The sequence below is a fragment of the Miscanthus floridulus genome, chromosome 2 (genome assembly GCF_019320115.1).
Source record: "Miscanthus floridulus cultivar M001 chromosome 2, ASM1932011v1, whole genome shotgun sequence".
Classification (NCBI taxonomy): domain Eukaryota; kingdom Viridiplantae; phylum Streptophyta; class Magnoliopsida; order Poales; family Poaceae; genus Miscanthus; species Miscanthus floridulus.
The window spans coordinates 55,441,321-55,454,377 of NC_089581.1; the positions used below are offsets into that span (position 1 = coordinate 55,441,321).

The window sequence follows — 13,057 nt, forward strand, 5'->3', positions numbered from 1 at the left end:
GATCACCTCGCTCGCTTGGGAGGAGGCGAGTTGAAGTTGGAGTCAGAGTCAGTGCCGTCGGAGTCGGAGTCATCGTCATCAGCGTCGGCGTCCTCCTCCTCCTCTAGGTCCTCCTTCTCGAAGCTCCATGGAGGACTATAATTAGAAGGCATCTAGTCGTCGAAGGAGACGTCCTCCTTGGAGGATTAGTGGGCTAGCAAGTCATCCTCACTGGACGACGGTCTATTTGGAAACTTGATGGGGCTGTCTGACATTTTCTTTGCAGATTGGAAGAGAAGGGGATGATGGATGAAGAAGAGGGGTGATTTTAGAGGGCACTGGGCTTGAAGAATATGTAGAGCGGTGGGTACGGCTCTTTGGCTTCTGGCAGCAGAAGTAATGGTGATTTGATGACCTTAGAAGTTGAGGGCATTCAACACTCACACTGAATTTTTACCGCCGGTTGACCAAATGCTAGTTTTGGACCGCTGGCCAAAACACATATCCCAGTCGGCTCAGCTTTTCATGCGACGGAGGAAATGCAACCTCAATATCACTGCTGCATCTACCATTAACCCGTCGGTGGTAGCAGTTTCAACTGCCGGTTTTCGGCCTCGCTATCGGTCAACCGACGATGGAGGTATCACACCGTCGCTTCTATCGCTACGACAGTGAAAGTGACGATAGTGGTAAGTCAATCTGTAGTAATATATCTATTCTTCTTTCTATAAAAGAGCGAATGAATTGAAAAATACATGTTACCTGGATATTCCTACCCACCTTAATTTTGGTCCCTTAGATCTACTTGAGTCTTTAAATCTAACACTCTATATCAATCTACGTTGGGCCACCTGCCAACCTAACATCTTACATCCTACCCATTCCTGCCGTACAAATCTGCTTCCACGCCCTCCCTCACGCAGTTTTTTTTCACCCAAAATCAGTGTACCCACACACGCGTACCCATCTGGTGGTCGCCTCACCCCGTGATTCTGCCTAACGATGGCAACGGATCGGGTTCGGGGCGGATATCCGCGAGTTTCGGTTTCGGGGCCTGATTTTTTCCCACGGTTTTTTCGGGTTCGGATACCCGAAATGCTACGGTTTTGGTGCAGATCTTTAATTCCACCCACAAAGCTCCATCGAGCCTGAAAGATTCAACCCACTAGTGGCCCAACTAGCAACCCTAGGTATATAAGATCCCTCAGCCCTCTCCCGCACCCACCCAGCGCCGCACGCCGCACCCACCCAGCGCTGCTCTGCTTCTCTCTCTCTCTCTCTCTCTCTCTCTCTCTCTCTCTCTCTCTCTCTCTCTCTCTCTCTCTCTCTCGGTCCTCAGGCCCTCGCGACCTCGCCCAGTGCCCAGTTAGAGCAAGCAGAGGAGCAGCTTCCGGCGCCACCACCTGCACCCACCAGTCACAGCAAGCAGAGGAGCAAGGGCCAGCGCGCCCACCCGGAGCAGGCGGCGGCGCGGGCCGCGCAGTACCCCCAAAGCCCCAGCCGCAGACGCGCAGGCGGCGACGCGGCGCTCCCCAAGCAGCGACTCATCGCATAGGGCCAGGCGGCCAACGCATCCTCACAGATTCTCGGCTCAATGTTTCGGGTTTTTGATAATCTGTTGGGTTTTGGGGATCCGAGGGTTTTGGTTTCGGAGATGGATTTTTGTCCGAATTGGTGTTCAGGATGGATTCGGGTTTTCAGTTCGGATTTCAGTTTTGGGTGCCACAGACTCCACGCAATCCGAACCGGTTCCGTTGCCAACCTTAATTCTGCCTGCCTTCCACACCGCCGCCCTAGCACCCGCTCCTGCACCTCCCTATCTGCGGAGGCGGCGTCGGGACACCGTTCCCCTCTCGGTCTGATCTATGCTGCCGCCTGGGTCAGGGTCAGATTCATCCGACCGTGCTGAGGCCGCGCAGGGGGCGCACGGCGCTGCCGCCGCTAGGGGCCGCGCGAGGGGCGCACGCCACCACCGCTCGACGAGCAACCGCCACTCGCCACTCACAACCACCCGTGGCCGTGGATCTCCTACACTCTCATCTCCACAAGGTCCGGAACCCGGAGCCCACCAGCCGCATCCACAAGGACGAGTGTTATCTCCATCGACATCCGGGTAACAGCCATGCCCCATCCTTTCTGTGCACAGAGGTCAGAGGAAGGCCTCCCCTAACTTCGTTTTTGCGATCAATGAATCTGCTATTAAATCAGCTAAATACTTAGTGCAAAAAGGCAATAAGATGTATATAAACATATCTTGGGGCTGTGGATGACCGATTCGTCGAATCCTTCACAAGGAGGGAGCGGGAGAAGGAGAGGGCTCAACAGAGTTCGCATCGGCATCGGCTGGTGGCCGGGGAGCCGGAGGAGCCCTGTGGCTCATGCTGGCAAGGGATGCTCCGGTGTTCTTCCTCTCCTCGAGACCCATAGCCCCCTGCCCAACTCCCAAGGCTGATCTCTGCATTAGCCACGGTATTCATGCAGTAGGACATGTTCCTTCTGAATCTAAGATGCCAAACCCTATTTAGTTCTGTCTTTTTAAAACTGAATTCGACGCTCCAAAATACCCAGGATGAGTAGGCACCTGCTTGTGTAGCATTTTGATTGTCATTTTTTAATTCCTAATTTTACCCTGATCAAGTACCCAGAAGTGTTTGCACTGTCGTGATTGCCTTGCTCAAACAAAATCTTAATCTTATCCAGAACGATTATAGAAGCTACTTAATTCCATAAACTTAAATACAGTGTTTCGAAATTCAAATACTAAACACAAGTTTGAACACTTGAGGTAGCTTCGTTGTGGGTAGCAGCAGGCAAGTATCCTGGCAATTGGATGCTTGGATGGCGTCTGCTTAAAGATGGAGTGACATGCACATATGTACCACATAAATTATGGCATCATAATAAATATTCTATACCAGATCTTTCTTAATTTACAGTATCCTGTATAACTGGTAAAAAAAATTCTGTCCACTTTCTAGCCATGGCCCTACTTGTGGAAATCAGACAAGGAAATCTATATGAGGTGCTGAAAGCTGGTTCTGCTTTGCAGCAGCTGGGAGTGCAAGTGTGCAACCAGGAGTCGTTGCTGTCGCTATCCGTCGTGGCAGTGCAGCACCTCATTGATGCCGTCCACTCTTTCTAAGTCACATAAATCTTTACAAAGGTAACTGAAAAAATTTCTTGTTATGTATATTGTGAGGATCGGGGCAGTCATAAACACTGTTACTTTACACGTTTGGTTTTTTGTAGGTGTTGCTTCAGGAAACTCGTGCAGTTAAGAAGCTGTTCGGCAGTGTATGTATCATGATACTATTCACACTTGATACAACTGAAAAATTTAGTGCTCTAGCTTTTCCCCCTACTCCTGCAACACTTTTAAGTAATACCTTTTTTTTTGTTTGTATTTGATCTTCCTTCAGGAAGATGACGAGGAATCAAAAGTCAAAGCTATAGAAAGATAACATTCTCTATTTAAAGGTATGAGCTTATGTGGATGCTGATGTTTATATTGTGAAATTATTAAGTGTGTTCCCTTGGTGTTGAAGACTTAATATTTTAAACTGCTTTTGGGTTCTTGCTAAATGAAAGGGTGAGTCTAAGATCAGAAGAGAATTTTTTGTGGTTCCCTGACCTTTGTCTTGGTTGAGTTCAATCATTATATAAATTAAAAACATGCCTTAATGCCTCTAATTTTGACCTAATTATTTTTGTATGTTAGATTGCCTCATATGAGGCAAACATCAATTCTGATTTAAGGAGTTGACATGTTAGAATACAAGTTTTCTTGCCGACATTCCCAAACGAAATACAGGTGAGCTGTTTTTATTTGTTATTGATGGTAAATGTTAAACCTATGCATTTTTCAAAATAAGCATCCACATTTCTTGTAAATGGTTCGTCTAATAAATTTGTGACTTGCAGGAGCTGGTGACCGATGGAATGGTATGTTAGTAGCCCATTGGTGTGAATAATATAAAAAGCATAACTTTCAAGTCTTTAAGAACAGCATGATCAATTTGAGACAAGAAAAGGACTTTATTTTCAAGAATTCATTGTTGGGTCGAGAACCAGGATAGAATAGAATAAAGGCATCCAATCTGCAATGTCGCCTTGATGTAAATAGTATATAACTAGCAGTGTCACCTTTGTTGCAAATAGTATATCATTAGTGAGTCCTTGTTTATTTTTCACTAGCGTTTTTCAAATTATCCATGGCAACAGTTGTACACAATCAAAGCATACAAGAATCATGAGCTTCTGTGTGATGAGTTGTGCCTATTGGTAGAGGTGAAAACGGTACGGATATTTTCTGACTTTATTCGAGACCAAATCTATTTAGAGAAAATTAAATTTGTCCGTATCCGAGTCCAGATATTTATCATCTGAAGCCTTATCCGTATCCGAAGACTCAAATCGCATATTTATGATGTTAATACCCAATCGTATCCTATCCGACAAGCTAATACTATCCGTATTCAAATTTGAATCCGGCAGAAATATGAAAATAAATGTAATATCGGTGATATACATCCATATCCGATTCATTTTCATCCCTACCTATTGCACCTATTGCTAATCTGCTTGGCTTCTCTCCGTACTAAAGAAATCAAATTAGCTATGTTGACGATAGAATGGTAACCTTCCACGAGAAGAAAATGTGAACTGTTTACAGCATCTTGCCAGACACTGTATGAATGATACAAATATCTCAAAATATATTAATACAGTAAAAAAGAGAGAAAATTTCAGTGTCTATAAACTCACAAAAATCGAAGTAAACTCATTCTAAGTTGTAACTATATATTACAAAAAAAGAGAGCACATTTTAGTTTCTACAAACTCACAAAGATCAAAGTAAACTCAAGAGAATTACAACTAGCAACTAGAAGATTTTTTTTTGTTATTCCTCCTTTCGAAGAGAAATTTTTTATAGACACGTGCGTTGAGTGCATTTCTACTAGTGTACTATAAAATCTGACAAATTTGATCACGTAAAATCTATCGATAGATAACTAGACACTCACATAATATTATTAATTTTTTGTCCGTCGCCTCCCACATTCATCCGCAACACATGTATAGAAGCACAACGCTCAAACTGTGACTAAAATAATTTATGTTTGTGTAGCCTCCCCTTCTGCCTCCGGCATGTCTCCTTTCCTCGTGTGAGTATCCTTGTTGGGTAAAAATAATAATAAAATTTCCATCTTTCCATTTTCCTGTGCCCATTCAGGACTCTTTTTATCGGCATATATCATTTTGTGTCCGTCTCTTTTAACCTCACAAATATGCATAATAATTAATTTTTAAACTCATCCTTTAATAAAACTAGCAAATAAGCCTGTGCGACACGCACGTGTTTATGAAAAATATTTCAAATGCAATGGTAATATTAATTGAATTCTCGATATATTAGTTCATATATATCATAGACATTTTTTGAATATAGAAATAGAATATCTTTATAGATGGATTCAAACTCAATGATAGGGCCACGCATATACTCCTACTGAGCAACTATCGAGTCCAAACATGTTACACATTAGTATTTTTGACATCGAGTTCAACACATGTTTCACAATAATATTTTTGGCTTGTATAAATACGTTTTGCATTAATATTTTGGCTCATATGGACATTGGAGTCTTATATCTCACTTGTGTTCAGATTTTTATTATTTTCCTTTTTCGAGGTCTAGGAGGAATCTTGGTTGAGGAGGAGTCTTCCATCTTACATGTAAGATCACGGATGACGGAGTACTCATATAACACGACGTCTAGATCGAATGGTTATTATAGAGGGAGAACCCCTCAAAATTAAATATAGAAATAGAATATCTTTATAGATAGGTTCAAACTTGATGATAGGGCCACACATATACTCCTACTGAGCAACTATCGAGTCCAAACATGTTACACATTAGTATTTTTGACATCGAGTTCAAACATGTTTCACAATAATATTTTTGGCTCATATAAATACGTTTTGCATTAATATTTTGGCTCGTATGGGTATCGGAGTCCTCTAACATGATAATTTGGCTTGTATGGCTGTTGGAGTCTTACATCTCACTTGTGTTCAGATTTTTATTATTTTTCTTTTTCGAGGTCTAGGAGGAATTTTGGTTGAGGGAGAGTCTTACATCTTACATGTAAGATCACGGATGACGGAAGGCTCATATAGCATGACGTCTATATTGAACGATTATTATAGAGAGAGAATCCCTAAAAATACTCGCTCTTTTATAGTGTGATTTTAAGGTACCCTTATTGGACCTATCATTTATAGTCTTCGAATAATTTGATTTAATTAAGTATAAAATGGGTCAATCCTAATTAAACCCAGCCCATTTAAATCCCACCGCAACAAGCAATACGAAACATGCGCCTCTGTTGACTGCAACAGTGCAACGTGTGCTCGGCCGCGCCAGTGTAGGTGTAGCCGAGCGAAATCAGAAGACAGGACCCCAGGAGCCCGAGCAGGCCGGCGACCTTGATGGTCTAGCCTGAATATGGGTAGCGCTTAGCAAGGGGTGGATGAATGCTGGGATGGCCGATGTCCTTGATTCGAATCTCGGTGCGGTGTGCACGTCACATGGGCTGGAGACCTCACAAATTTGCGCTACACATCCCTTGGGTTCCGCCGATGGGCCACTGCACGCACCGACGATCCTGCCGGGCTCTACGTGCTGCCTCGGCCACACGCTCCCTAGTGATTCTCTAACGGCCCAGATGAGCAAATTACGCTGTTCAGTGTTCGCTGAAGTTACACGATTAGACATACCAACTGAACATACCAATGTTGCAGAAACAAACAGACGGGCAAACAGCTCCATCATCATCGCCCTCATGTCAGTTTCTAAGCACAATAAACAGATCGAAAGAGGGGAATAGAGAACGAGTGAGCTACTGAGCTCACCGTAGAGCAACCACCGCGGCATTGGAGAGAATAACGGGACACGCAGGTAGCAGGAGGAATAGCCGACGCCGACGACCACCACCGCGTCGACGTGGACTAAACTCGTCCAGGCACCTGGGGCACTCGGCCGCGGTCGCGTGAAGGCGCGGTGGCCGACGGCGAAAGAAATAGACGGGAGAAGCTTAAGCCTTGCTTGCATCTCATGTGCATGCACTGTCAGTCATGCCATTGGAGAAGGAGAACATGGCACCGTCCATCCGGATTCCGGAATCAGAGCGCCGCAGTTGCATCTTTTCGGCCTCTGCTTAGCTGCATCCATCCTCGACCCGTTTACGCGTTCAGAATTTGGAACCGTAGGGCATCCTCCTCCTACTTTGCGAAAATGGCGAGATTATGCCTGAAGAGGCAGGCACAAATTAAAGGAGGACGCCTACAGTTTGCCGCGAATAGGTAAGGTATGTATAGCCGTATAGGTAGGCGTAGGGCTCACAAGTCATCACGCCGCGCACATGCCCATACCAAATAACCAAACCATGCAAGACTGAGAAAGATCAAAGACGGGTTGCGCCCAACATTTTTCCGGAAGGCCACTGGCGGCCAACCAGGCTCACTCGTCCACCCCGAGAGATATGCGAAGGCGACGGCGGCCAACCACGGGTCGTCTTGCCACGCACTGCCACTGATGGATTCTTCATCAAGCTAGTCTGTCAAGCACCTTGTCATGAGTCATGACCCCCGAGAGATATGCGAAGGCGACGGCGGAAGCAGCAGGCCTGGAAGCGGAGGTGTTTGGGATCTGGCAACAGGGAGGAAGGCAGTGGCTGACTGGTGGACCCAGAAGCCGGTGTGAATGACGAGAACGGCTTTGTAACGAACATGTCTGTTAACTGAACTCAAAACCGAACAGGAGTTCTTCCTCGCGGGCTCCTGGCCTCCTGCCACGCTGAAATTCCTCCGATTCCCTATCCATTTCTAGCCAAATTTTCCCATATTCTACCTCAGCTATCTTAGTTCATCACTCACCTGTGCTCCCCAGCGCGCAACTGTCAGCCACCGCCACCGTGTTCATCGCGGCGTCGAAGGTGGACTGCCCAAAGCCCTCCGTCGTTTCCGCGCTGATCCTCCTCGTCCACGTGATGGCCGCGGAACCAGGGATCGCGTTGAAGCTGGAGCCGACAGGCACGAGTAGCCACATCCCGCCTATCCTCGACTGCGCCCCGGCCCCCGCGGCGCTATCTAACAACCTCAGCGCGTTCCCTGGTAACGTCCTGGCGCTCCTCGGCGCGCTTCCGGCGGCCGCCGCGGCCGCGCCCACGGGCTTCGTCTCCGTCGCGCAGTCCACCGGGGCCGTCGGCGACGACCGTGCCTTCGCGCGCGCGTGTTGCTTCGGCTTCGGCGCGCGTCGCCGTGGCTCCGGCCCCGGCGACAACTGCCTGGAATGCCTGTCCACCGCCGCCCAGGACGTCGCCGACGGATGCCACGGACGCCGCGGGGCGGTCTGGCGCGCCGGCTGCTTCCTCTCGTACGCGGACACCAACGCGTCCACGGCCCGCGAAGACGCGTGGCGCGGCTGGTTCTACGACGGCTATGGCGACGACACGCCGACCGCGGCGCTGGGCAGCCAGTGCGTGGCCAACCGCACCGCGGCGGAGTGCTCCCGGTGCCTGAACGAGTCGGCGCAAGTGGTTCCAGCGCTGAAGGAAGGGAGGCAGCTGTTGTTGCTCCACGGCGACGCGGTGGTGGTCGTCGGCTACTCCTGCTACCTGCGCGTCCCGTTATTCCCTGCAAGGACGCGGTGGGTGAGCTACTACGGTGAGCTCGCCAGTTCTCGTCTCTCTTCCCCTATTTCCATATCTTTCTTGTCCTTACAAACTGGCATCAGTGTGTGATGATGATGGAGCTTTTTGTCTCTGCACTCTGCAGCCGTGGAGCTTTTTTGTCTTTGACGTGGTTGTGCTACTGCTCATCGAAATAGGCGTCCTACTGTTTTGCATCGGCAGAGCCCGTCAGGTTAATCCAGCTGCATGAGGTGGAGGTGGCCGCTGCGAATCATGCAGGTTGCCAGCAATGGAACTGAAGTGCATGCAGTCGATCCGTTCACAAAAAAAAAGTGCATGCAGTCGATCCTAGTACTAATTATACTGTATATCCTAGTGCTTGAGCCTGTCTGCCAGAGGAAAACACAAGTGCTGAAAGCTCTACCTCTCAACATTTCTTGTTCAGCGTCAACAGTTTGCTGCTTCGATTTTTCCCTGCTCATGCTCTGATGTTCATGTGATTTTGATCTATCTGCAGAACTGCTAGCACCTAACATTAGTCACAACACGAGTCCACGATGCCTGCCCTGATAGGCTTGTCAAGGGCGTCGATGCCCAAGACAGCGGGTCCTCGGCTACGGAGCTCGTAGCCTTCACTGGTAATGGCGTCGGGGTTGTTGTCCGGCTGCCCAATGGTGAAGGGGGTGAGATTAGGAAGAAGAGAGAGGATTAGGGTTTGTAATTCTTGCTTAATCCAAAGAGTGCCGATTACATGGATTATATAGGCCTGTGGCCTGCTAATAAAAAGGAAACAAACTCCCTTCATTCTAGCAATATTTGATTGTCAATCTGCATGCCTAAATCTGCTCCTGGATGCGTGGCCGGCGTCGGTACTGGACGCTCCACATGACATCTCCTCCCCCTCGACGAGCAGCTCGTCCTCGAGCTAGAATGTGGGGTATTGGGCGACGAAGCTGTCGAGGTCTTCCCACGATGCTGATGAAGCGGGTTCGCCCTTCCAATGAACGAGCAGCTGGCGAACGCCACGGGTAAGGCAAGCGCGCATGACGCGGTCGGGCTCCGGGACCGCCGCTCAGTGGTGGATCGGTGGTAGGGCCGGTGGCAACGTCGGGGGCGTGCCAACGAACTTCTTCAGGAGACCGACGTGGAAGACGTCGTGAAGGCGGGCGCGATCCGATAGCTCCAGGCGGTAGGCGACGTTGTTGATGACGGTGGCGACGCGGTACGGCCCGTAGAAGCGGGATTTAAGTTTGCCCGAGGTCGGAGCTTGGAGGGACGCTGCAGCATGCTGACGGAGGTGGAGCCAGACCCAGTCGTCGACGGCGTAGTGGACCTCCCTGTGGTGCTTGTCGTAGTAGGCCTTGTACACCGCCTGAGCCTACTAAAGCCGGCAGCGGACGTCGGCGAGCAGCTCGTCACGTTCCGCCATGGACTTGGCCACGGCTGCAACCCTGGTGTCACCGGGCTCGTAGGAACGGATCGTGGGCGGGTCCTGGTCGTAGACGATCTTGAAGGGCGTGTCCTTGAGTGCCGTCTGGAATGCCGTGTTGTAGATGAACTCTGCCCATGGGAGCCAACGTACCCATTGCCGAGGACGATCATCAGTGAGGCAGCAGAGGTACATGACGATAATCTTGTTCGCAGCCTCTGTCTATCCGTCTGATTGCGGGTGGAATGCCGACGTCATGTGGAGCTTGGTGCCTGTGAGCTGCATGAGTTCACGCCAGAATGCCAACGTGAAGATGGGATCTCAGTCGGAGACCATAGACTGTGGAACGCCATGGAGGCGTACAATCTCTGCGAAGAATGCCCGGGCCACCGACTCCGCCGTGTACAGGTGCACGAGGGGAATGAAGTGGCAGTACTTGCTGAATCGGTCCACCACCGTTAGGATGACAGACTTGCCGCCCACGCGTGGGAGCGCCTCGATGAAGCCGAGGCCGATATCAGTCCAGACCACCGTCGGAACGGACAGCGGTAGATGAAGACCCGTGGGGTGGAGGTGCTCGGACTTGTACCGCTGGCAGGTGGCACAGGCGCGGATGTGATCTTGCACCGTCTTGCGAAGGTTGGGCAAGTGGAAGTCCCAACAGAGGCGATGGAGCGTGCGCTGAACACCCTCGTGTCCGTCGTCGTGGACAGCGGTGAGCACCTCGTGGAGCAGTGGCGATGCCGGTGGAATGTAGGGGCAGCCTTTGAATGCAACGAGGCCGTCGAGGAGCGACCAGGGAGACGCGCGTCGCCAGCTCGTCCTGAAGCGCCACCAGAGCCGGATTGGTGGACGTAGCTTGTCAGAGGCGGTCGATGTAGTCGAAGCGGGGGGCCGAGATAGCCAGGGCCATGGCCTCCTCCGTGTTGTGGCGAGAAAGGGTGTTCGCAATTGTGTTCATGTTCCCCACCTTGTACTCGATGGAGAAGTCGAAGCCGAGGAGCTTGCCCACCTAGTGGTGCTGTGGAATAGTGGCCAAGCGCTGATCCAAGAGGAACTTGAGACTGAAATGGTCAGTCCTTACCATGAAACGGCGTCGCCACAAGTATGGCCTCCAATGGCGGATGGCAAGGACGAGGCCAATGAGTTCACGTTCATACGCTGCCAAGGACGCAAGGCGTGGCGCGGTTGGCCTGCTGAAGAACGCCAGCGGGTGCTGGTCCTGGAGGAGTACTGCGCCGAACCCGTAACTAGACGCGTCGCACTCGACGATGAAGGCGCAGTTGAAGTCAAGCAGGGCGAGAACAGGCGCCGTCGTCACAGCTGTCTTGAGGGTGGTGAAAGCCGCAGTAGCTTCTGGTGTCCAGGAGAACCCTTCCTTGTGGAGGAGGGCTGTCAGGGGGGCGGTGATCGTGCCGAATTCCCTAACAAACTTGCAGTAGTACCCCACCAGGCCGAGGAAGCCCCAGACCGCCCACGCTGAGCGAGGCTACGGCCAGTCAGCCACTGCTTGGACCTTGGCAGGATCCATGGCGACACCCGTAGCAGAGATGATGTGGCCGAGGTAGGAGATCGATTCAACCCCGAACGCGCACTTGGATCACTTGACGAAGAGCTGATGTTGCTGGAGCATGCTGAGGACGGCACGCACGTGGTGAAGATGATTGGCCCATGACTCGCTGTAGATGAGGATATCGTCAAAGAAGACAAGGATGAAGCGATGTAGGAAAGGGCGCAAGATGTCATGCATGAGTGCCTAAAATGTCGCCGGCGCATTACAGAGGCCGAACGGTAGGACGAGGAATTCGTAGAGTCCGTCGTGGGTGCGGAAGGCGGTCTTAGCGATGTCGGCGGTGTGCATCCGAACCTAGTGGTAACCGAAGCGTAGGTCGAGCTTGGTGAAGAAGCAGGCGTGGTGGAGCTCGTCCAGTAGTTCGTCGACCACCGGAATCGGGAACGCATCCTTGATCGTGATGGCGTTTAGGGCACGATAGTCCACGCAGAATCTCCAGGAGCCATCGACCTTATGGACCAAGAGGACCGGCGATGAGAACATCAAGGAACTACGGTAAATGATGCCCTGGGCCATCATCACGGCGCATTGGCACTCCAATTCATCCTTATGCGCGGCGGGGTAGCGGTACGGCCGGACAGCCACCGGGGCTAATCCCGGCAGAAGGTTGATGCAGTGGTCACGGGTGCGTGCTGGAGTGAAAGCTCTAGTTTGGTTTTGGTTAATTGATGAAACCCTAAGTGCTAACCTAGTTTATCAAAGTGATCATGAGATAGGTAGCACTACTCCAAGTGATGAAGCAATGACGAAGATCATGACAATGGTGATGGCATGGTTATGATCAAAGGCTTGAACTTGGAAAAGAAGAAAGAGAAAAACAAAAGGCTCAAGGCAAAGGTATAAAATGTAGGAGCCATTTTGTTTTAAGTGATCAAGACACTTAGTGAGTATGATCACGTTTAGGATAGATAGCCGTACAATTAAGAGGAGTGAAACTCGTATCGAAATGCGGTTATCAAAGTGCCACTAGATGCTCTAATTCATTGCACATGCATTTAGGATCTAGTGGAGTGCTAACACCCTTGGAAATATTTGTGAAAATATACTAACACATGTGCACAAGGTGATACACTTGGTGGTTGGCACATTTGAGCAAGGGTGAAGGAGATAGAGATGATAGAGGGTCAGTCTTGCTATTTTACAACTGACCGGACACTGGTCTCAGGGGGACCGGCGCGTCCGATCTGGCGTGGCAGTGATAACCTGGCGTCAGTCATGTGACGACACTGGGCCTCTAACTGACCGGACGCTGGAAGGCTACGTCCGGTTAGAGCTAACATAGCTGCACAGAAATCAGGGTGACTGACCGAACGCTGGCTGTGTTCGGTCAAGTACCACCGAGCGTGTCCAGTCAAAGAAAACTGGTTTTGGAACCTTACT

The 13,057-nt window shown here is 50.0% G+C and overlaps 2 protein-coding genes and 1 long non-coding RNA gene across 5 annotated transcripts; 2 read left to right on the forward strand and 1 right to left on the reverse strand.

The window, feature by feature from the left end:
* Positions 1-1,741: 1,741 nt before the first annotated feature.
* On the forward strand, positions 1,742-4,324 carry LOC136538859 (uncharacterized). 3 transcript variants are annotated; one of them, XR_010779472.1, is made up of 6 exons: positions 1,742-2,092; positions 2,958-3,142; positions 3,229-3,273; positions 3,399-3,456; positions 3,698-3,790; positions 3,901-4,324. It is a non-coding gene; the product is annotated as an uncharacterized lncRNA (long non-coding RNA). The 3 variants fall into 3 exon arrangements; XR_010779473.1 differs by having other exon boundaries at positions 3,032-3,142; positions 3,901-4,323; XR_010779471.1 differs by having other exon boundaries at positions 3,029-3,142; positions 3,901-4,321.
* A 3,301-nt stretch (positions 4,325-7,625) lies between these two features.
* LOC136536565 (uncharacterized) lies at positions 7,626-9,218 on the forward strand. The gene is made up of 3 exons (XM_066528815.1): positions 7,626-7,743; positions 7,900-8,709; positions 8,821-9,218. Exons 1-3 carry the CDS (start codon positions 7,626-7,628, stop codon positions 8,841-8,843), a joined length of 951 nt encoding a protein of 316 aa, XP_066384912.1. The 3' UTR covers positions 8,844-9,218.
* Positions 9,219-10,425: 1,207 nt separating this feature from the next.
* Positions 10,426-11,965, reverse strand: LOC136536566 (uncharacterized). The gene is made up of 4 exons (XM_066528816.1): positions 11,884-11,965; positions 11,700-11,783; positions 11,265-11,583; positions 10,426-10,927 (listed from the first exon to the last, which is right to left on the reverse strand). The coding sequence occupies exons 1-4, from the start codon at positions 11,963-11,965 to the stop codon at positions 10,426-10,428; spliced, it is 987 nt and encodes a 328-aa protein (XP_066384913.1).
* Between the last annotated feature and the right edge of the window lie 1,092 nt (positions 11,966-13,057).

Coding starts and splice junctions, on each gene's coding strand:
- LOC136536565 (XM_066528815.1), top strand. CDS start 7,626: ATGACCCCCGAGAGATATGCGAAGGCGACGGCGGAAGCAGCAGGCCTG. Junction 7,744..7,899: donor TGGTGGACCCAGAAGCCGGT/GTGAATGACGAG, acceptor ATTCTACCTCAG/CTATCTTAGTTCATCACTCA. Junction 8,710..8,820: donor GCGGTGGGTGAGCTACTACG/GTGAGCTCGCCA, acceptor TGCACTCTGCAG/CCGTGGAGCTTTTTTGTCTT.
- LOC136536566 (XM_066528816.1), bottom strand. CDS start 11,965: ATGCACACCGCCGACATCGCTAAGACCGCCTTCCGCACCCACGACGGA. Junction 11,584..11,699: donor CTCTTCGTCAAGTGATCCAA/GTGCGCGTTCGG, acceptor AGCCTCGCTCAG/CGTGGGCGGTCTGGGGCTTC. Junction 10,928..11,264: donor CGCCTTGCGTCCTTGGCAGC/GTATGAACGTGA, acceptor GTGGCGCTTCAG/GACGAGCTGGCGACGCGCGT.